General features: G+C 44.5%; 1 protein-coding gene across 3 annotated transcripts in view; it reads left to right on the top strand.

Annotated features, from left to right (window-relative positions):
* The window catches only part of SACM1L (SAC1 like phosphatidylinositide phosphatase), a 449,760-nt gene that overhangs the window by 59,819 nt on the left and 367,589 nt on the right, over positions 1-22,352 (top strand). Inside the window, exons 1-2 of one of the 3 annotated variants that reach the window (XM_073549856.1) lie at positions 18,700-18,797; positions 19,999-20,157. The exons of 1 other annotated variant lie outside the window; for it this stretch is intronic. Coding sequence is in view for 1 of the 2 variants with exons in the window: in XM_073549855.1 (XP_073405956.1) it covers positions 18,700-18,797 (98 nt within the window). In the remaining variant the exon portion in view is untranslated. Of the gene's footprint in view, positions 1-18,699; positions 18,798-19,998; positions 20,158-22,352 lie in introns of those variants that run through there. One more of the 3 variants, XM_073549855.1, reaches the window with a different exon arrangement.

Below are 22,352 nucleotides of genomic sequence, written 5' to 3'. Positions count from 1 at the left end.
GCTTGCTCCATAAGGACCAAGCTTTCTTTAGAGCTGCTGTGGTGGGTAGAAGATCGCCGGGGGGCGAAGGGGTTAGGAGCAGGAGTCTATGAATTGTTTAGGGGAGTGGGCCTGTGCCCAGGTGTACTCAATCTGTAACCATCTCAAGTCTGAATCATTCTTCCACCAATCTCGAGCCGGTTCCAGGATAGCAGCTCTGTGATATGTTAGAATATTAGGAATACCCATTCCTCCACCACTGAACGGGGCATGCATACATCTCAGGGCTATTCTAGGTTTTTTCCCAGCCCATATAAATTTACTCATTAGCGAATGAATTTTGGTGAGATACCGTTGCGGAATTGTTAGGGGCAGGCACCGAAGTAAGTAGATAATTTTTGGGAGACAGATCATTTTAAATGTCTGCATTCTCGCCACCCAAGAGAGCGGGAGAAGAGAAAGGCGAGTAAGTTCTTTATCCAATGAGGTGTGCAGGGTCAGCAGATTTTTCCGGATCACGGAGTGTAGCGGGGCCAGTATAATACCCAGGTAGGGGATTCCCTTGTCTTCCCATTTGAAAGGGTAAAGATGAGAAAGAGTGGCTCTGGTAGAGGCTGGCAAGAAGAGCGGAAAAATTAAGGACTTGGTAATATTAAGCTTGTAATACGAGACTTGAGCGAAGGAGGACAGGATCTCCATTACGTGTTGTAGGGACACCTCTACATTAGTGCAAGATAAAATCACGTCATCTGCATATAGACTGACCACATGATTTATACTCCCCACTCGAATCCCCGAGATCCGAGGGCATTCACGGATAGTCTGCGCCAGAGGCTCTATAGAAAGGGCATAGATGATAGGGGAGAGCGGACACCCCTGGCGTGTCCCATTGGTTAATTCAAAACTCCGAGATATAAATCCGGATGCCAGAACTTTGGCGTTAGGGTTAGAGTACAGCGCCATTATGGCATTAAGTATGGGGCCTTTGAAACCAAACTTGGCCAGAACAGATTTCAGATATCCCCAGTGCACCCTGTCGAACGCCTTCTCTGCGTCCAGGGACAGGAATACACTGGGGATTTTCCTCCCCTCAGCCACCGCAATCAGATCCAGCATACGTCTTTCGCCTGCCTCCCCGCCACAAACCCCACTTGATCCGGGGAAATCAGTGATGGAAGAACTTTATGTATTCTAGCTGAGATTATTTTGGCGTACAATTTTAAGTCGCAGTTTAGGAGGGATATTGGCCTGAAGTTTCCTGGTGAAATAGGGGGTTTTCCTGGTTTTGGCAGGGTAGTTATAATGGCCTCTAGATTATTTGGTGAAATATCTGCTGTGGCTCGCCAAGAGGAGAAAAGTCTCAGGAGGAAAGGAGACAGGGTTTCAGTGAATTGCCTATAATAGGAGTTAGTGAGGCCGTCTGGGCCTGGAGCTGAATTTCTTTTGGCTGTGGTCACCGCCTGGCGAACCTCTTCCAGAGAAAAAGGAGAATTTAGTTGCTCCAGCTGTACTGCAGATAACCAAGGAAGATTAATATTGTTTAAGAAGGAATTAATTGCCGTTTGGGTAGGCTTTGGGGCAGTGGGGTAATTTTTAAGGTTGTAGAGAGACTGGTAAAAGTCAGCGAATGCGTTGGCTATTTCCGTTGGGTTGCGTATTGTGGCATTAGAACCCGTCACGAGGTATTCAATTTTATTTTGCATTTCTCGTTTTTTAACCCTCCTGGCTAGTAAGGCACCCGCCCTGTCACCCATCACATAGTACCGCTGTTTGAGGGATCTTAAGTTTTTCTCATAGTCTGCCATCAACACCTGGCGGAGCTGTGTTCTTAGTTTCCTGAGTTCGTCAGATGTCGACAAGTTTGGGGCAGATTTATTGTGGGCTTCCAAAAGTACTATGTGGGACAGTAGAGCTTTGTAAGTTGCCTGACGCCTCCTTTTCTCCCTAGTGGCAATTTTGATGAATGACCCCCTAATATAGGCCTTGTGTGCAGACCAAAGCGTTTTCTCTGTCACCTCCTTGTTATCATTAAAGTTAAAAAACTCTGCGAGGTCGGCCTGCAACTCCTCAGAGATTTGTCTACAGGCTAGGAGGGAGTCATTCATGCGCCACCGGGCAAAAACAGGTGCGCGGTTTTGCTCCTGAACTGTCAGGTATATGGGGGCGTGGTCCGACCAAGCTATAAGTCCAATTTTTGAATCTGAGCAATCCATAATAAGTGAGCTATCAACCAGAAAGTAGTCCAATCTGCTGTAAGAGGTGAACCGAGGCGAGAAGAATGTGTAGTCCCTCTCATTTGCATGTTGGTATCTCCATATATCATGGAGATGCCTTTCTGAAATTATTGTGCTCATCTCCTTCCTCTTTACAGCAGTATTGGAGCAATCCAGAGTGCTGGACATTACCATGTTAAAATCCCCGCAGATTATTTGCTTACCCTCTTTAACGGATGAAAGCTTGGAAAGAAACCTCCGCAAAAAGCTGATCTGACCAGAGTTGGGGGCGTAAACGGTTGCAATAGTATACTTAGATCCATTTATGGAGCAATTAATAATGGCGTATCTACCGTCAGGGTCTAAATGTTGTGAATGTAGTGTGAACGCAACAGTATTTTTTACACAAATGAATACTCCAGCCTTTTTTTTTTTCCACAAGCCAGCAGTATGAAAGGAAATTTAGCATTATTTAACCTGTGCGAGTCCCCTTGGAGGAGATGAGACTCCTGACCACATATTACATCACATTTGGATTTAACCACTTCCCGCCAAAACATGGATCTCTTGGCTGGCGAGTTCAGACCCCTAACATTTATAGACATACAGTTCAGTACCATTGTACATGGAAAAAAAAAGTCTCTTGCCTAGAGCTGCAGGGGGAAAAGGAAGGTTAGGCAGGAAAGAGATAACACTAACAATATTGACATCACTAACATTACTGATGTAGGGAGCATCAGTCCACAAAGAAAAAAGCCCAAAAAAGGGGCCTGCGGTATGGTGGAAATTTACCGCCATGGGGGTTCAGGGTCCTGGTTGAACAGAACCAGCGGACCTTAAAAGTAGCAACTAAGTCTCAGCCGCGACTCAAACATATCACATAACTCACACGACGGACCAATCTTCATTCACTTTATCCTGTTGGGATGATCCTGTAGCTCTTGGAGATCTGGCCGGGAGATTTGCCAAGTTCCATGAGGATAGGAGCTTTGCCAACTGCTGTGGGGAATGGCAGGCGTGGGTATTTCCTGCTCGGAAAAGCAGGATCTTTACAGGGAAACCCCATCTATAGGATATAGCTTCATCCCTGAGAACTTTGGTATAAGGAGCAAATTCCCTCCTTTTTGCCCGGGTTCCTGCAGACAGATCTGGAAAAATGGACAGGTGCCGGAATTGCTCAGACAGAGGGGGTCTCTTTCTCAGGGCTTGCAGCAGGGCTTCTTTGGTCTTGTAAAAGTGCAGGCGAGCTAAAGTGTCCCGAGGGACATCAGCACTGAGGGATTTAGGCTTAGGGACTCTGTGTATTCTGTCCACCAGGAAATCAGTTGCAGTCAGGTCTGGGAGCAGCTCCTGCAGCAAGGAGCCCAGAAAACTCTGCAGCCCCTTGTCTGGTATGGCCTCTGGAATTCCTCTGATTCTTATATTATTTCGGCGGGACCTGTCCTCTAAATCCAAGACCTTGGTATGGAGCTTTTGCACTTGTTCCTCCAGTGCTGCATTGGCATCAATGAGGCTATTGTGTGACTTTGTCAGCTCCCCCATTTTAGATTCAATATGTGCTGTACGGCTGCCTATGGCAGTGATATCTCCCCTCAGCTCAGCCACCATATCTTTTCAATCCTGCTGCAGTGATGAGCGGAGGGCACTGAGCAGTTTCTGCATTGTACCTTTGGTAAGCGGTATATCTGCAGCGTCTGTGTCCAAGTCTGGGCCTGCTGTGGATCCCCTCCTGGATGAGCGTGAGGAAGCTGTGGAGGAGGATGCTGCCGCCATTTTCCCTCACCCCGTGCTGGAGAAGAAGTCTGTAACTTTCGCCGGGGACGGCTTCTTCTGGGATTTTCCCCTTTGCATGCTACGATCCTGGATACCTCCGCAGCACTCCCCCCGTGTGCAGAGAGATTGGTGCCGCTGGCGAGCCGCAATGAGCCGATTAGGAGTCGAAGTGGCTGGAGCTCAGCAGCTAAGTGACCGGTGCCATTAGCGAGCAGGCCACGCCCCCATGATGCTGTGTTTTGAGCATCATTAATTTACTAGAACTCTTGGCCTACATACACACAAGTTGTATGACCTGTATCATCTCTACAGTTTGTGTTCAATGTGCAGCGATGGTGGAGATAATACATATTTGTACCACATGGCCTGATGTTCAAAATAGTGATTTATGGATGCAATAGCATCCTTCACTGTTTGACATCTGACCATGTGAGAATAAATATTAATATAGGATCTCCACTGTGGCTTTAGTATGAACGCAGACTATAGCGATGATAAAGTTTATACAACTTCTACAATACCCAGGCCTGTTGTCATGGTGAAATTAGCACACCTGGGCAGTTGAATACACATATGATTTAAACTCCAGCATCGCTCCAGTATGCGTGCAATAGATAATGCAGACTGAAGCAACGCTGCAGGTTAACTCATTTGTGAATTCACCTGCCTAGGTGTGATAAATACGTATGATAAAAGGCCAGGGTATTGTGCATATGACGTGTATTTTCTCCATCTTCTCAGTTTTTTCACCACAAAATGAATAGAGGATGTAATTAATTACAAGGTATATCTAAAATCCCCTGGCCTTGTGTCACAAAGTGAAATGAGGATGGTAAAAACACACCAATCCTCAATTCACTCTTTATGATACCTGGCAAGGTAACAATAGATATGCCTTGCACTCAACACTATATTCAGTCTGTGCAATATTATCAGACTGAAGAGACTGGTGGTGAAAATACAAGTCATATATTTGTGGTTTTGACTACACATTTCTCCAGGTATGACACAAGAAACGTGTCAGTAATGGAGCTATGTGGTGGCAAAAACAAAGTGTACGCCGCGTTGTGTGTAGGCGGCGAAAGACACATTAATCAAACATTATTATGGTAAACCATAAATTAACATTTATTTTGAACCAAAAAAAAAAATATTTGGAACGACGTTTGGGGGTAGATGGTTGCACGTTGGGGGTATGGAGAGACGAACGGCTGGAAGGCGAGGAAGGGATTCTAGGGGAAGGTGAAACAAAAGGTGGGGCAGCAAGGAGCTCGGGGATGAAACTTGAGGCCTTTGGAGACACAGTGGGAGGTGAGGGGGGAGGGACAGTTAAAGTTTTTCTTTTTTTTTGTGTCTATTTTGTGTGTATGTGTCCTGCCTGAACCTCCTGGAGATGGCTGACTGCCTTGATGTTTCTGACCGCCTGGAGCTGAGTGACCTTGGCTGCATGGGAGCAAAAATTTAATGTAGGTCCCCACTTTGATGCTGCTGCTGTTTGGTGGTTGTATTGCCAGTGCTGCTCCTTGCAGGAGGATTGGTGGCGGCAGTGCTGGTCCAGGCTAGAGGAGTGGTGGCGGCAGTGCTGGTCCAGGCTGGAGTAGTTGTGGCAGCAGTGCTGGTCCAGGCTGGAGTAGTTGTGGCGGCAGTGCTGGTCCAGGTGGTAGGAGTGGTGGCGGCAGTGCTGGTCCAGGCGGTATGAGTGGTGGCGGCAGTGCTGGTCCAGGCGGTATGAGTGGTGGTGGCAGTGCTGGTCCAGGCGGTATGAGTGGTGGTGGCAGTGCTGGTCCAGGCGGTATGAGTGGTGGTGGCAGTGCTGGTCCAGGCGGTAGGAGTGGTGGCAGTGCTGGTCCAGGCGGTAGGAGTGGTGGTGGCAGTGCTGGTCCAGGCTGGAGTAGTTGTGGTGGCAGTGCTGGTCCAGGCTGGAGTAGTTGTGGCGGCAGTGCTGGTCCAGGTGGTAGGAGTGGTGGTGGCAGTGCTGGTCCAGGCTGGAGTAGTTGTGGCAGCAGTACTGGTCCAGGCTGGAGTAGTTGTGGCAGCAGTGCTGGTCCAGGCTGGAGTAGTTGTGGCAGCAGTGCTGGTCCAGGCTGGAGTAGTTGTGGCAGCAGTGCTGGTCCAGGCTGGAGTAGTTGTGGCAGCAGTGCTGGTCCAGGCTGGAGTAGTTGTGGCAGCAGTGCTGGTCCAGGCTGGAGTAGTTGTGGCGGCAGTGCTGGTCCAGGTGGTAGGAGTGGTGGCGACAGTGCTGGTCCAGGCGGTAGGAGTGGTGGTGGCAGTGCTGGTCCAGGCGGTAGGAGTGGTGGTGGCAGTGCTGGTCCAGGCGGTAGGAGTGGTGGCGGCAGTGCTGGTCCAGGCTGGAGTAGTGGTGGTGGTGGTCCAGACTGGAGCAGCACTTGCCATGGTAGTGCGGTGGAGCGAGTCAGTGGTGGCACAGGTGGAAATGCCACCACTGACTGCACGTACTGAATCTGCTGCATAGCCTGCAAGAAAGTATTGTTGCAGGCCTGCATCACAGTCAGCTGGAGATCTGGACTAAGGTGTTCCGCCATGGCCCATTCATTTTTGCTGAAAAAATGGTGCGCTGGTCTGTTGAGGTCCGCTTCCAGACGGTCAAGGCGACTGTCGACAGACTGGAAGCGGTGGTCCACTCGGTTAAAACCGCTGTCCACTCGGATAAAACCGCTGTCCACTCTGTCTGCCAGCGCCTTGAAGCCATTCTGAAAGGCCGACAGATATATTGTGGCACTACTGCGTTGGTGCACAAAAGAAGGTTCCCACACCAGTATAGATAATGTAATAAATTTTGGCACTCAACTTGTCGCAAAGTGAAGATTTTATTTGCAATCTCAATTATAGACGTTTCGGCTTCTACAAACAAGCCTTCATCAGTTAGCTGCAAATCAGATACAAGTGTACAATACAAGTCAGAGGCTACATAGTGTATAGTCATTTAAGATAACATCCGGCGAATACCAAAACAAATTTACAATAGTGCAATAGTGATAAGTGGGACGGGTTGAGGTATAAGGGAATAAAGGAAGAATGGGAAAAAAAAAGGGGAGGGGGGAGGAAACAATTAAGAGGAAGAAAGGAGGTATATAACCTACCCAGACTGCTCTCTTGGAGAGATTTGCAATGTATCTGTAGTGACAGAAAAAAAAAATATATATGTATATATAATGATTGAGCCAAATTAATTAAAAGAGGTAAAGTAAATTAATCATTGATCTGTCACTACTCACTCAGTATCAGGACACCACTGTAATAATGGTGTAAATAGTCTGATCCGTGTTAGTGATTAATCTTGTATATATCTTGAATAAAAAGGAGGGGGTTTTAACTGTAATAAAAAGCTTCCATATAAATGCACCAAACTATTGTGATAAGTGCAAATGAAATATTATAGATACCAACCGGTAAGAATTTGTAACTGGATTGACCGGTAATGATGCCGTAAGGAATCCTATATGAGGGGTCTATAAGTTATAAGGAGGATAAAGAAATTTCACTCAATGTACTGGAAAATTGAATAGTCAACATGCCCCCAATAAACCTACTCACTTAGTGTCAGGCTAGGAGTCACCTGTGAGTTCATGCTCCATAGAATGACCTTTACCACGCTGTGTGATGTGGCTGTTAACAGAGATACATGGTACATGAGGGGTTAACTACCCCTGCAAAGTACTCCTATGTATAGAGGTGTTGGGCTAAGATGGGCTTACCGTTGGTGGGTGGCGGCGTAGTATGCCTTGAAGAACGCGGTATCCACCGCTTGTAACCCAGGTGCCCATGGCTTGTAATGTGGACTTTAAATAGGCAGTGGACGGGACTCCCCTGGACTGACTGGACCGCGTCACCGGAAGTGACGTTGCCGTCCATGTGAATGTGCAGGCAGGGTTAGAGGAATGTAGGGGCGTGTTGTGGGAGGTGGCGCTGGAGTGCACGTCATCCCACTGCATGTAAACAAACGTCCGTGCTCTTTAGATTGTTGCACAGGGAGGAAGTTTGTAAGAGGTGGAAGATTAATCACTAACATTTGCACTTATCACAATAGTTTGGTGCATTTATATGGAAGCTTTTTTACAGTTAAAACCCCCTCCTTTTTTTTTTTTTTATTCAAGATATATACAAGATTAATCACTAACACGGATCAGACTATTTACACCATTATTACAGTGGTGTCCTGATACTGAGTGAGTAGTGACAGATCAATGATTAATTCACTTTACCTCTTTTAATTAATTTGGCTCAAATATATATATATATATATATATATATATATATATATATATATATATATATATATATATATATATATATATATATATATATATAATATAAATTTTTTTTTTTTTTTTTTTTTCTGTCACTACAGATACATTGCAAATCTCTCCAAGAGAGCAGTCTGGGTAGGTTATATACCTCCTTTCTTCCTCCCCCCTCCCCCTTTTTTTTCCCATTTTTCCTTTATTCCCTTATACCTCAACCCGTCCCACTTGTCACTATTGCAAATTTGTTTTGGTATTCGCCGGATGTTATCTTAAATGACTATACACTATGTAGCCTCTGACTTGTATTGTACACTTGTATCTGATTTGCAGCTAACTGATGAAGGCTTGTTTGTAGAAGCCGAAACGTCTATAATTATTGAGACTGCAAATAAAATCTTCACTTTGCAACAAGTTGAGTGCCAAAATTTATTACATATTCTGAAAGGCCGAGCTCAAGTGAAAGAATTCGGGCATGACATTCCTGTCCGAGGCCCTCTGCCGCTGGCGGGAAGTGCCCGCAAAACCAGTGGCAGAGACCTGGGACAGGGGAAGACCTGACATAGAATCATAGAATCGTAGAGTTGGAAGGGACCTCATGGGCCATCTGGTCCAACCCCCTGCTCAAAGCAGGATTCGCTAAATCATCCCAGTCAGATGTCTGTCCAGCCTCTGTTTGAAGACTTCCATTGAAGGAGAACTCACCACTTCTCGTGGCAGCCTGTTCCACTCATTGATCACTCTAACTGTCAAAAAGTTTTTTCTAATATCTAATCTGTGTCTCCTCCCATTCAGTTTCATCCCATTGCTTCTAGTCTTTCCTTGTGCAAATGAGAATAAAGTTGATCCTTCTACAATGTGACAGCCCTTTAGATATTTGTAGACAGCTATTAAGTCTCCTCTCAGTCTTCTCTTTTGCAAACTAAACATTCCCAAATCCTGCAACCTTTCCTCATAAGACAGGGTTTGCAGACCAGTCACCATTCTGGTCGCTCTTTTCTGAACTTGCTCCAGTTTGTTGATGTCTTTTTTAAAATGTGGTGCCCAAAACTGGACACAATATTCCAGATGAGGTCTGACCAAAGAGGAGTAGAGGGAAATAATGACCTCACGTGATCTAGACTGTATGCTTCTGTTAATACATCCTAGAATTGCATTTGCCTTTTTTGCTGCTGCATCACACTGTTGACTCATATTCAGTCTGTGATCTATTAGTATACCCAAGTCTTTTTCACATGTGCTGTCACTTAGCCCTATTCCTCCCATTCTATATATGCTTTTTTCATTTTTATTGCCCAGATGTAGTACTTTGCATTTCTCCCTGTTAAAAACCATTCTGTTAGTTGCTGCCCACTTCTCCAGTTTATTTAAATCTTTTTGAATCCTCTCTCTCTCTTCTCTAGTATTAGCTATCCCTCCTAGCTTTGTGTCATCAGCAAATTTAATCAGTTTACCCTCAATTCCTTCATCTAAATCGTTGATAAAGATGTTGAACAATACAGGGCCCAGGACAGAGCCCTGTGGTACCCCACTTGAGACATTCTTCCAACTGGATGTGCAGCCATTTACGACCACTCTTTGGGTCCGATCACTAAGCCAGTTATGAATCCACCTAACAGTTGCCTTGTCCATTCCATACTTAGTCATTTTTTCAATAAGGATTGTATGAGAGACTTTGTCAAATGCTTTGCTGAAGTCAAGATATACTATATCTACAGCATTTCCTTGATCCACCCAATCAGTGATACCGTCATAGAAGGAAATTAAGTTAGTCTGACATGACTTATTAGTTACAAACCCATGCTGACTCTGTTTAATCACTTCATTCTTATCCAGGTATTGACATACATGTTGTTTAATAATTTGTTCAAAGATCTTTCCTGGTATAGAAGTCTGACTAACCGGCCTATAGTTGCCTGGGTCCACCTTCTTCCCCTTTTTGAAGATAGGAACAACATTTGCTCTTCTCCAGTCTTCTGGCACTTCTCCTGTTCTCCAAGAATTTTCAAAGATTATGGAGAGAGGTTCAAAAATTTCTTCTGCTATCTCCTTCAGTACTCTGGGGTGTAATTCATCTGGACCTGGAGACTTGAATTCATTTAGGTTAGCTAAGTGTTTCCTCACTATCTTTCTGTTTATAGATATCCTGGATTCTTCTGTTCCCTTAATAGGACAGTGAATAACAGTTGATGTTACATTTCCTTTTTGAGAGAAAACAGATGCAAAATAGGAATTTAAAAGTTCAGCCTTCTCAACATCCTGTCTTACCATTTCATCATTTTCATCCTGTAAAAATCCTATAGCATCTTTGACTTTTTTACTTTTGACATATCCCCAAAATCCTTTATTATTGCTTTTGACATCTCTTGCAAACCTCAATTCATTTTCAGCTTTAGTTAATCTGATTTGTGCCCTGCAGGTTCTGCAGACAGCATTATATTCTTCTTTAGATATGCCTCCCTCTTTCCATTTTATAAACATTTTTTTCTTCCTTTTTAGCATGTGCTTAAGTTCTGTGTTCATCCATCCTGGTTTCCTTAAATGCTTCCTATTCTTCCCTCTTTTCGGAATTGTTAACAACTGTGCTTTGAGAATTTCATTTTTCAAGATTTCCCATCCTTCCTGGACATTTTTGTCCTTAAGGATATCCAGCCATTGGATCCCTCCAATTCTCTTTCTGAATCCCTTAAAATCTGCCTTTCTGAAATCTAACCTTGACGTCTGAGTCTTCACAGGTCTTCCGCCTCTAGTTATCCAAAATTCTAAAATAGCATGGTCGCTACCTCCTAGGGTCCCAGCCACTTTTACCTCCTCAACCATTTCCTCCCTGTTTATAAGGATTAGATCCAAGGTAGCAGTTCCCCTTGTTTTCTCCCCTACCTTTTGGAAGATAAAGTTGTCAGCAAGAGAGGATAAGAATTTCCTTGACCTGTTAGTTTTGGATGAGAGAGATTCCCAACAAATGTCTGGATAGTTGAAATCTCCCATGACAACTATGTCATATTTTTTGGAGAACTTGGCCATTTGATGCATAAAGAGTTCATCCATATCTTCAGCTTGCACAGGCGGCCTGTAGTAAATGCCTACAATGGTGTCCTTTCCATTGTTCTGTCCTTGTATTCTTACCCAAACAGTTTCCACAGAACTCCCAGTCTCTGAAGCTTCAATCTCTGTGCAGATATACGCGTTTCTAACATACAATGCGACACCCCCTCCTCGTTTATCAAGTCTGTTTCTTGCAAATAAGTTGTATCCTTCTAGTCTTGTATTCCAATCATGTGTATTGTCCCACCAAGTTTCAGTGATTCCAATGACATCATATTTCTTTTCCTGTGTTAGTAGTTCCAATTCTCCTTGTTTGTTGCCCATGCTTTGTGCATTAGTATAGAAACATTTTAGTTTGTGATTGTTTTCTCTTTCTCCAATATTTTTATTAATTAGATTCTTTCGTCTTTGTTCTTCCTTTCCACTTCTAATAGCAGAGTTCTCAATAGCATTTGTCAGGTGTATGGCTTTTTCTGGTCTTTTGCTTCCCTTCCCACGTTGTTCTAGTTTAAAGCTCTCCTTACAAGTGTAGCAAGGCGACTTCCAAATACATGTTTTCCAGTCTTCGTAAGGTGCACCCCATCTCTAGCAAGTAGTCCATCGTATAAGTAGTTCACTCCGTGATCCAGAAATCCAAATCGTTGCAGACGGCACCATCGACGTAGCCAGTTGTTCACCTGCAGAATCTTATTCCACCTCCTTGTTCCATGGCCATCCACTGGGAGGATGGAAGAGAAGACCACCTGCGCTCCCAGTTCTTTCACTTTCTTGCCTAAGTCTTCAAAGTCTCTGCAGATGGTTTCCAGGTCGTTTCTTGCGGTGTCATTTGTCCCCACATGTAGTAGCAGGAATGGGTAGTCATCTGTAGGTCTGAAGAGTCCTGATATTCTGTCAGACACATCTTTAATTTTTGCACCTGGAAGACAGCACATTTCTCTTGAAGTTATATCCGGTCTGCAGATAGCGGCCTCTGTTCCTCTCAACAGGGAATCCCGCATGACCACCACTCTCCGTTTCTTCTTCACAACATTTTTCTTTCTCCATCCAGGAGGACTCTGAAGGCGTACAAGGTTGCTGTTTGTTGGCAAAGTCTTATCCTGATGTATTTCTTCATCGTTTTCCTGCGTGAGAGCCTGGTACTGGTTTCTGAGCAGTATGGGTGCTGACTGCCTCCTGATCCTCCTGCTTCTCTGGGTCACATGTCTTCATTCCTCTGTTTCTTCAGGTGCACTTCGAATTTCTTCTCTTTCTGTAACATGAAGAGATAATTCTGCTCTGTCCAAGAACTCTTCACCTTCCTTAATGATCTTCAACGTAGCTAACCTCTCTTCGAGATTTTGCAACTTTTCCTCCAACAGGGCCACAAGCTTGCATTTGTGGCATGTGAAGTTTGGCTTTTCCACTGGTAAATCTGTGAACATGTAGCAAGAAATGCAGCTTACCAAATGGCTCCTGGCCTCTTCCATCTTGAGATTTCTTAAAAATGATGAAAGATGAGCCAAAATTCGCACGCCGATAGGCGCGCGGTTTTTCCGATTTCCTCTTTTCAGCTGCAACGGCCAAAACCCAGTGATCGTTGAGCTCGCGGAGACTCTTCACTTATCCCAGAAGGCACTGGGAATATGCAAATGATCTCCTCAAGACTCTTCCCCTGGTTTTCGTCCTCAGCTTCCTGGTCTCCAGTTGTCTGTTGCTGACCTGCAAGATGCTTCCTGGCTGTCGGATGGCTGGGACGGGTCCGAGGTCGTTCGATGAAGGACTGCTCCAGGGACAGGTTGCAGGGTGCTGCTCCAGGTGCTGTGAAAAGAAAAACATTAATATCATGCTTTTACAAACGCCAACTGCTGTGGAATAGAAAAGCTCAGATTAAAAAACAATACAATACTCCAAAATACTTAGGCTCTAGTGGCAAGGACCGGTCTTAGGAACGCCAACTCCTGATGATATCGGTATTTGCGCTGAACCACTGCGAACCTGGCCCTCATCACGAACATCCCTATTGAAGCGGTCCTTCATCGAGCGCCAACGAGTTCTGACTTTGTTCACTGTGGGGAAAAAGAAAAAAAATTAGACAATGCACTGATTGTCAAATCTCTAGAATCACACACCTGTGTGAGCACAGCCAAGAGTCACTGCGGCATCACAAAAAAATACAATATACAATGCACTCATTGTTGACCATGATAACACAAATGTGTATCATGCTAGAAATATGTCTAGCATGACACACACCTCTGTGATCACGGCCAAGGTGACTGCGGCATCACAAAACAATACAATATACAGTGCACTCATTGTCCATGATAACACAAATGTGTATCATGCTAGAATATATCTAGCATGACAATCACCTGTGTGATCATGGACAAGAGTCACTACCGCATCACAGAGCATTGAAATACTTATGAAAATCCTTGCGGACCCTTTGACATGCGTTGTCCCAGCCCTCCATCAGCGCTGCGGCCACCTCATTCCAGAGCTTCCGTGTCACCGACGTGTCTGCGTGCTGCGGATCACGGCTGTCCCACAACGGGACTCGCTCCTGGACCAAGTTGATCAGGGCGTCGTTGTCCAGGGCGATTTCTTGGTCCCGTTGGGGAGCCTAGAACAAGAAGAAAAACATTAGAATCTTGGAAAGATTTGGAAATGAAAAAGATAGAAAAAGATACAGAAAGGAAGCAAGATTGAAGATAAAAACAGGACGGAAAAAAAGGCAGGGGAAAAAAAAAAAGACATTCACAGTCATTCTATACTTACAGGCCATGTCACTGCCCGCACTTGGACTGGCTGCTCCTGCTGTTCTTCCTCACTTGCCATGGCTGATGAGGTCTGAAAAAGAACAACAATTAGCCACGTGTACATGCAGCAGCGAAAACTTACCCAAAATGTAGGGCAGGAAGATACTCTCTTCACGCTCTGCTTGGGCCAGCTCACCCCGGGACGGTGTGTACTCCTCTGAATAAGACATGCTGCAATACAAAAAAAAAAATACATTAGTACACAATAAATTTAAAAAAGGACAGGCAGACATTAGGTTCAGAATATTCACATTCTTGAAGTTGCTGCTTCTCTCAGAAATTATGGCTGCTGTTCTCTCTTCCAGGCTGTCTGTAGATAGTGGTCTGCCAGTGCAAACACCTTTTATCTACACTACCCCCCCTGCGACCCCATAGACTGTAATGTGTTTTTTTGGCGGATTCCGTACGCACGCGATCGCATGCGTTTTTTTGACTAGGTTAGGCGGAACAAAAAATGCAACATGTAGCGTCTAGCGAGTCTAGGCGCACACCTGCAAAAAGCGCATGGGCACGAAATCGCACGTGAACGCGTGCAAGCGCTAGACCATGCGCCCTACATGTTAAACATGGGCACATGGCGCATGCGCCTGATAGTGCTCGATGCACTGCGCGCAAAAACGCTAATGTGAAACAAGCCTTAAAAAGATTAATGCCAAAATGCATAGTCTCATTTTTAATACCAATGTATTTAGAAAATGTATCTTCTGCAAGTTATGAGACACCGTAAAATGAAGTTCCTGCCAAATAGTATTCAGGTATTGATGAAAAGCTAATAAGGGTTCCAGTGGCCCGTCCTATATGCAAATGATGTCATCAATAAATGTGGTCAGATTAAACCAGAATAGAACTCCACTTGCCCTGTTTGTATGAAGAAGGATAAGCACAACCCCAAAAACACTGGCTGAACTGTGAAGCGTGGTGGAGGAAACATCATATTTGAGTGCTATTCTGCAAAGGGGACAGGACGACTGCACCGTATTGAAAGGAGGATGAATGGGGTCATGTGTTGAGATTTTGACCTGCGCCCTCTTACCCTTAGTAAGAGCATTGAAGATGGGTCATGACTGGGTCTTCCAGCATGACAATGACACAAAACACACTACCAGGGCAACTAAGGAGTGGCTCCGTAAGAAGCATTTCAAGGTCCTGGGGTGGCCTAGCCAGTCTCTAGACCTGAACCCAATAGAAAATCTTTTGAGGGAGCTGAAACTCAATGTTGCCCTGCTATATCTGGAGGACTGGGCCAAAATCCCTGCTGCAGTGTGTGCAAATGGTCAAGAATTACAGGAAACATCTGATCTACAGTGAAGGAAATAATTAATTGATCACTTGCTGATTTTTAAGTTTTCCCACTGACAGACATGAACAGTCTATAATTTTAAGGGTAAGTTAATTTTAACATTGATAGATTATCAAATCCAGAAAATCATATAGTATAAATTGTCCTTCCATCTTTTTAGGGACAGGAAACACATAAGAGGTTAAAAGACCCCTCCCACATACACACACCAGTTATTTTCCAAGTACACCACCAGGATGGATGCAATTGTTGTTTATTGAAATTCTGTAAAAGTTTATCATCACACATACAACATTTAAGGGAGGGAATTACCAGTGCTGTCAGGATAGACTCATGGAATCAATATTATCGGTACGTCTAATCCCCGTTTTCCAGGACGTCCCTCCTGATAGCACCATGGAGAACACCAAAGTAAGACATCTGTAGGGTGGGACTACTGCTTGCAGAACCATCTGGACTAAGGGTCCCGTTTCACATAGCGACGCTCCAGCAATCCCGACAACGATGCGTTGGTACGTCGCTACATGGTCTCTAGTAAGCTGTCAAACAGGCAGATCTGTTCAACAACGCAGCAACGATACGGCGATCGATATAACGACCTCGGCAGTCGTTGGTACCTTGTCACACAGCAGCTATTCTGACGACTTATGCCTGCGTCCCTGAGTTGTGCGTCGCCAATGAGGTCGCTTGTTGGCGTCAAACACAGTGATGCATGCTGGCCAGCGGGATGCCAAAGATCAAAAAATGGCCTAGGACATTGGAGAACGATCAGCAATATCCAGCGGGGGGCGGTAGCCGCTATGTGTCACACATAGTGAGATCGCTGGCAAGGTCACTGTTGCATCACAAAATCTGTGACGTTTCAGCGATCTCGCTAATGATCTCGTTATGTGAGACGGGGCCGGCCATTTGGCTACCTGCCAACACATCTAGTTTATAATGTTTACAGAATGTGTTTGTTACACCATGCAGTTGCTCTACAAATTTGATCTACCGAGGCCCCTGCCCTTTCATCCCATGATGTTGCTACTGCCCTAGTGGAATGGGCGCTGAGACCTTCTGGAACAGGCAATTTCTCGGCCTTGTATGTTAAGGAGATGGTGGTTATTTATCTAGCTAAAGTAGGGTTTTGATACCCTTTTTCCCCTTATTTTTGCCCCCATGTTGGACAAACAGATTAGTGTCCTGTCTCTACTCACGGGTGGCCTCCAGATAGTGAATGACTGCCTAACATCCGAAGAGTGGAAGAGTTGATCTTTTGGGGGCAGGCAGAAGGAGGGCAGTATCATCTCCTTATTTAAATTTTGAGAAAAAACTTCTGTCCAAGGACATCTGTTGTCTGTCCCAGGTTGAAAGGATTTCTCTCTGTGTAGTCCCCTTGTGTGGAACTGACCCCATTGAATGCACGATATGCAAGAAGTTAACGTTCCCAAGACTCACATTGCCATCCTTATGGAGACCCAATTTCGAAGGAGCAGCCGAATCTTGTTCTTCACCGCTTCTTGCTTCTCCTCTGGCAACAGCGAGACTCTTTGCTTGGAATCCAGAATAGCCGCTAGAAACTTATTTTTCTGCAGCATTTCTGCAATGTGGCCACTTAGCAATAAAGCGGGGATTTGCCAGTTGTGGACAACCCTTTCAAAGATAATAAGTACCAGTCTGTTCAGTTTCTAAGGGCCCCGTTAAACGCATCAATGTCCCAGCGATCCCGCCAACGATCCGACGTGGATGGGATCGCTGGGACATAGCTGATCGCTGGTGAACTGTCACATAGACAGACCCACCAGCGATCAGGACCAGCGAGCAAGCTGGTATCCAAGGTAAACAGCGGGTATCTAAGAGGCTCTTAGATACCCTCTGTTTACATTGGAAACTAGCTCTCGGCGTCATTGACCGTTGGTCTCTCGCTGTCACACGCAGCGATGCGTGCTGGCCAGCGGGAGACCAACGATCAAAAAATGGCCCAGGATGTTCAAGCGCGATCAGCGATACCCGGCAGGGGGGCTGGTCGCTGATACATGTCACACACAGCGATATCGCTAGCGAAATTGCTGTGGCGTCACAAAATCGGCGATCTTGCTGGCGATCTCGCTGTGTGTGATGGGGCCCTAAGAGTGTTACAAAGTAAATACAGATTGATCTATCTAGTATTTATTTTGCAGATTTGTGTTCTCTAGAACAGTGGTCACCAACCTTTCTTTGTGAGCCATTTAGTTTTTAGCAATGTGTCACCCATAATCCTTTCAACAGGGGTTCCCACTTTACACTTGTTCAGAATTATTGCATTAAGCAATGCCATTAAACTGTTGCATCCAGCTTGCACACCCCTCTGATGGTATCATCTTTTCTCCAGCATACCATATTCCACAGCCTTTTCCCTCCTGCCGATATGAACATGCAGAACTGCTCTCCTGTGTAGGGCAACTCAGAAATGTCACTATCTGGAGACTCTCTCTTCATTCTTGTGTGCTAGACCTTGTGCTAATGCACCAAGCTGGCAAACAGCTGTAAGCCACACATAATGGGCCTGTGAGCCACAGATTGGGGACTGTGTTCTAGATATAAATTCCCAAACCAATTTTTTTTTTTCTTCTCGTAAGCATTTTAATTCCTTGCAAGTATTGGTACCTGGTAAAAGCACCTTCTTGTTATATACTTTTGTACAGCGGTTATCCTGTTATTTTCGGTTTGGTCACGTTAGCTTGTTGATGATTGTATGCTTTGTCTGTACTGCCACAGATTCTTTGGATTGTATTGTGGACTTTTACTTGATCATTGCAGAACATGTTCGGCACTTAGTCCTTTCTCTTGCTGTGTTTGATATTATGTTTTTACCAGGTGGTTGCAGAATGAAACAGTATTTTGTCTGATCCATCAATCTAATTTTCTAAAATTATCAGTTCTGCTAAGCAAAACCATCCCCACATGCTTTGCTCTAGGTATGGTTTTTGCTGTGCCATTTCAAGGTGCTTGATATAGGTAACTTGTGCATCTTGTCTGGTTGCTGAATTCTGTAGCTTTTATGAAGGTATTGTGTTGTATGTTGCTTCTCTTGGTATTCACCTCCTCACTCTGAGGTGTGGCTTAGTCTGTTGCCTACAGGCATTCTGTGCTTGTGGTTTCAGGGCCAGTTCAGGAGAGTTTGCACCCATGGAGCAGTCATGTGGGTACATCACACATTAACTGAAAGCACAGTGGCAGCTGAAATCACTCAAATTGGTCAACATTTTTAAGATTCATTACTGTGGATGCTTCACCTCAATATCAATATGATTTTTCACTCTGATCCCAATGTATTTTTGCAATTCATTTCTTGTTAATTCCTCTAGACACACAACGCCTGAGAAATTTTTTGTGGAAGCCTGTGACGATGGTGTTGATGATGTTCTTGCCATTGACAGAGTGTCTACAGAAGTTGCGCTTACAGGTAGTAATAACATTTTTGCTGTTTACATTTTTTTATGTAATATAAACTTGTCTGAAGAAATACAAAATGAGTGGATTTTAACATACGATAACTTGTCTCAAGAACTTAGGACTTAAAGAGAATCTGTCAGCTGGATTGTGCTCAGTAAACTACAGACACTGTCAAGTTGGCGCTGTTAAGTTGATTAAAATGATACCTTGGTTGATGAAATCCGTCTTGTGGTTGTTGTTTAATCTTTATTTGTAGTTTTCAGTTAGAGATTCTCGTGCTCCTGGGCGGCCTGTGGGGGGCTTTGTGATGCTCTGCTTACATATTCATCTGTATGGCTTATGACAGGTATATGATCTCTGTGACCTTACCCCAATTTTACATAATACATATACTATTTTGAAGAAAAAGAGAAAATTTATCATGCTGCTGTCTGCACTGTTGCATGACACAATGTATGATATACATAATTTTATTTAGGCATCTTTGTTATGTTGGCTTTTTTCATCTTAAAGGGAATCTGTCACCCCTTTTTCGAATATATGCTGTAGATAAGCCCCCGATGTAACCTGAAAGATAAAAAAGAGTTAGATTATACTCACCGGGGGGGGACGTTCCGGTCTGATGGGTGTCGTTGTCCGGTCCGGCGCCTCCCATCTTCATACGGTGCCGTCCTCTTCTTTCCTTCCTGTCATGGCTCCTCCTCTGTCCTGCGCCTGCGGAGGAGCCACAACAGGAGGGAAAGAAGAGGACGGCATCGTATGAAGATGGGAGGCGCCGGACCGGACCACCCCCCTCCCCGTTGAGTATAATCTAACTTTCTTTAATGTTTCAGGTTTCATTGGGGGCTTATCTACAACATTACAGCATGCTGTAGATAAGCCCCGGATGTCGATGCCGGCAGCTCATATTCGAAAAAAGGGGTGACAGATTCCCTTTAATCAAAATGACGGACCCCGCCGCACAGGCGCAGTAGCATCTGTTGCGTTCCGATAGATGCTACTGTGCAGGCACCACCACAGTTGTCATTTTGTAGAGAAATAAAAAGTTAGGCTCCATCAAGATGGTGGCGCCTGCGCAGTGGCATCTATTGGAACGCGATAGATGCAACTGTGCAGGCGCGCAGCCTCCAGCGCTATTTTGATTAAGAGAAAAAAAAATGCCTAAATAAAATGAATATGTGCATATCATAATATTGTATCATGCTATTCAGGTACGGACTGCGACTGAAATTCAGCCCTGGCATTTGATATCACACAGGCCCATGCTGTCACTGTCCCCAAGCACTGTTGGATATATTACTAGTGTTACCCTGGATCGAGGAAATCAAGATTTACTACAAGTCCAATATTGATACCCGTGACCTACTGGGGTAAGTGATGGAGTCAGCGACTTTGTGCTTCGTCACAACTCTCAACAGTATGGGTCTCTTGAGAACACTGATTCTGTAAACAGTGTAGCAGACAAGGCAGCCCACGATCAGACAGGCCCTTCTGGCATTTGCCAGAATTGGCAGATGACCAGTCTGGCCCTGATGCTATAGCGCAGACGCCTGCATGATGAATGTTATTTATTTTATTCTTTTTTTCCCAACAGTAGTATATACATTATGTAAAATTGGAGGTAGGTCACTGTGTGATCAGTGACCTGTCAGAAGTCATACACATGAATAGTTAAAGGGGTTGTCCGGGCTTTTCACATAATCTCAGTGCATATCTCGGCTACAGAATGCTGACAATAAGTAATTTACCCTCTGTGGCCAGTTTGCACTGGTTTGCTAGATATCATCTCTTGCTTGTAAGAAAAACGTCCAGGGGGGGGTGTTCTGGCATTGAAATGAAAACTGGTCGTTTCCTCCTCACTAGTTTCACTTTCCATAGATCACTGTTCAGGGTGTGTCTGGGAGAGGAGCAGCTGGGTGGTTCTACTCTCTGCACTGAGCCTGCTAGAGGGGGATGACTTGTTACTGTGTGAGGAGGGCTTATTCATGTGGTCAGGGAGGGCCTGTTGCTATGGAGGGTGGGGTTGTTGCTATAGAGGGCATGTTTTTAGTAGAGTAGGAGGAAACGACCAGTTCTCATTTCAATGCCAGAACAAACACCCCCCCCCCCCCTTGGACGTTTTTCTTACAAGCGAGAGATGATATCTAGCAAACCCTGCAAACTGGTGACAGAAGGTAAATTACTTATTGTCAGCATTCTGCAGCCCAGATATGTACTGAGATTGTGAAAAGCCCGGACAACCCCTTTAAGCAGAGCACCACATAAAGCCCAGCCCCCCCCTCCTTCCCACTAGCCGCCCCGGAGCACAAGAAGCTCATTAACTGAAAACTACTAACAAAGATTAAACAACCACATGCCGAATTTCATCCCCCCCAGGTATCATTTTAATCAGTATAACGGCGCCGACCTGAAAGTGTCTGTAGGTTACTTGGCACAATCCTGCTCACAGGTTCCCTTTAATTGGAACCTTTCATTGTTCTCTTATTATTGTTCTCTTATTATACATGCATGGGGTATTTACACACGCCGCCTTTTTTAAGCAGATCCCTCTAGAAAAAGCTCTGCAACAAAGTAAAGAATTAACATATGCACATCAATATCAAAACAACTTACTGTGCTTATAAGTCTGTCTTTTGTCAGGCTGTGAAAGCCACAACGAGGTTAAAAGTGACCTGTTCATTCTCATAGTGTTTCCACTTGAAAGTTATTGCTATTTTATATATACAGTTAAAATCAGAACTTTATATACACATTTGCTTATTTTTCTCAATATCTGATTTGAAATCAGAATAAACCTTTCCCATTTTATGTCAATTAGGATTACCATAATTATTAATATTTGCCAAATGCCAGAATAATGAGAGAGAGAGAATGTTTTAAGGCCTTTTAATTACTTACTGCAAAATCAAAGTTTACATACACTAAGATTACTATGCCTTTAAAAAATTCTGGACTGCCAATATGACTGTCTTGTGTTTGGAAGCTTCAGGTTTTTTTTTTTGGCAACATCTGAGTTAATTAGAGACACACCTGTGGATGTATTTTAATGCTCTCCTGAAACACACTGCTTCTTTATGTAGCATCATGGGAAAGTCCCAAAAAATCAGACAAAATATCAGGAAGAGAATTGTGAACTTGCACGAGTCTGGCTCATCATTGGGTACAATTTGAAGATACCTGAAGGTGCCTTGTTCATCTGTACGGGTATGTGCACATGGTGCGGATTCTGCTGCAGTTCCGCAGCGGTTTCTGCAGCTGCGGGTCCGCAGCAGATTCTGCTGAGTTGTACAGTACCTTTATTTCCTATGGAAATTAAAAAACGCTGTGCACATGCTGCGGTTTAAAATCCGCAGCATGTCAATTGTTTGGTGCAGAAACGCTGCAGTTTTACACCTCATCCATTATGAGGTGTAAAACCGCAGGGCAAAACCGCAGATAAACCCCAGGACTTTTGTCCTGCGGATTTACCTGTGGTTTTCTCTCCAAAATCCGCACACCAAAAAAACTACGTGTGCACATAGCCTACAAACAATTATACGCAAGTACAAACAAGATGAGAATCTCC

This window comes from Dendrobates tinctorius, unplaced genomic scaffold, assembly GCF_039654945.1.
Source record: "Dendrobates tinctorius isolate UK_male_01 unplaced genomic scaffold, ASM3965494v1 ptg000162l, whole genome shotgun sequence".
Classification (NCBI taxonomy): domain Eukaryota; kingdom Metazoa; phylum Chordata; class Amphibia; order Anura; family Dendrobatidae; genus Dendrobates; species Dendrobates tinctorius.
Note: the sequence above shows the minus strand (reverse complement) of the source record. Positions and strands in the feature narration are given on the sequence as shown.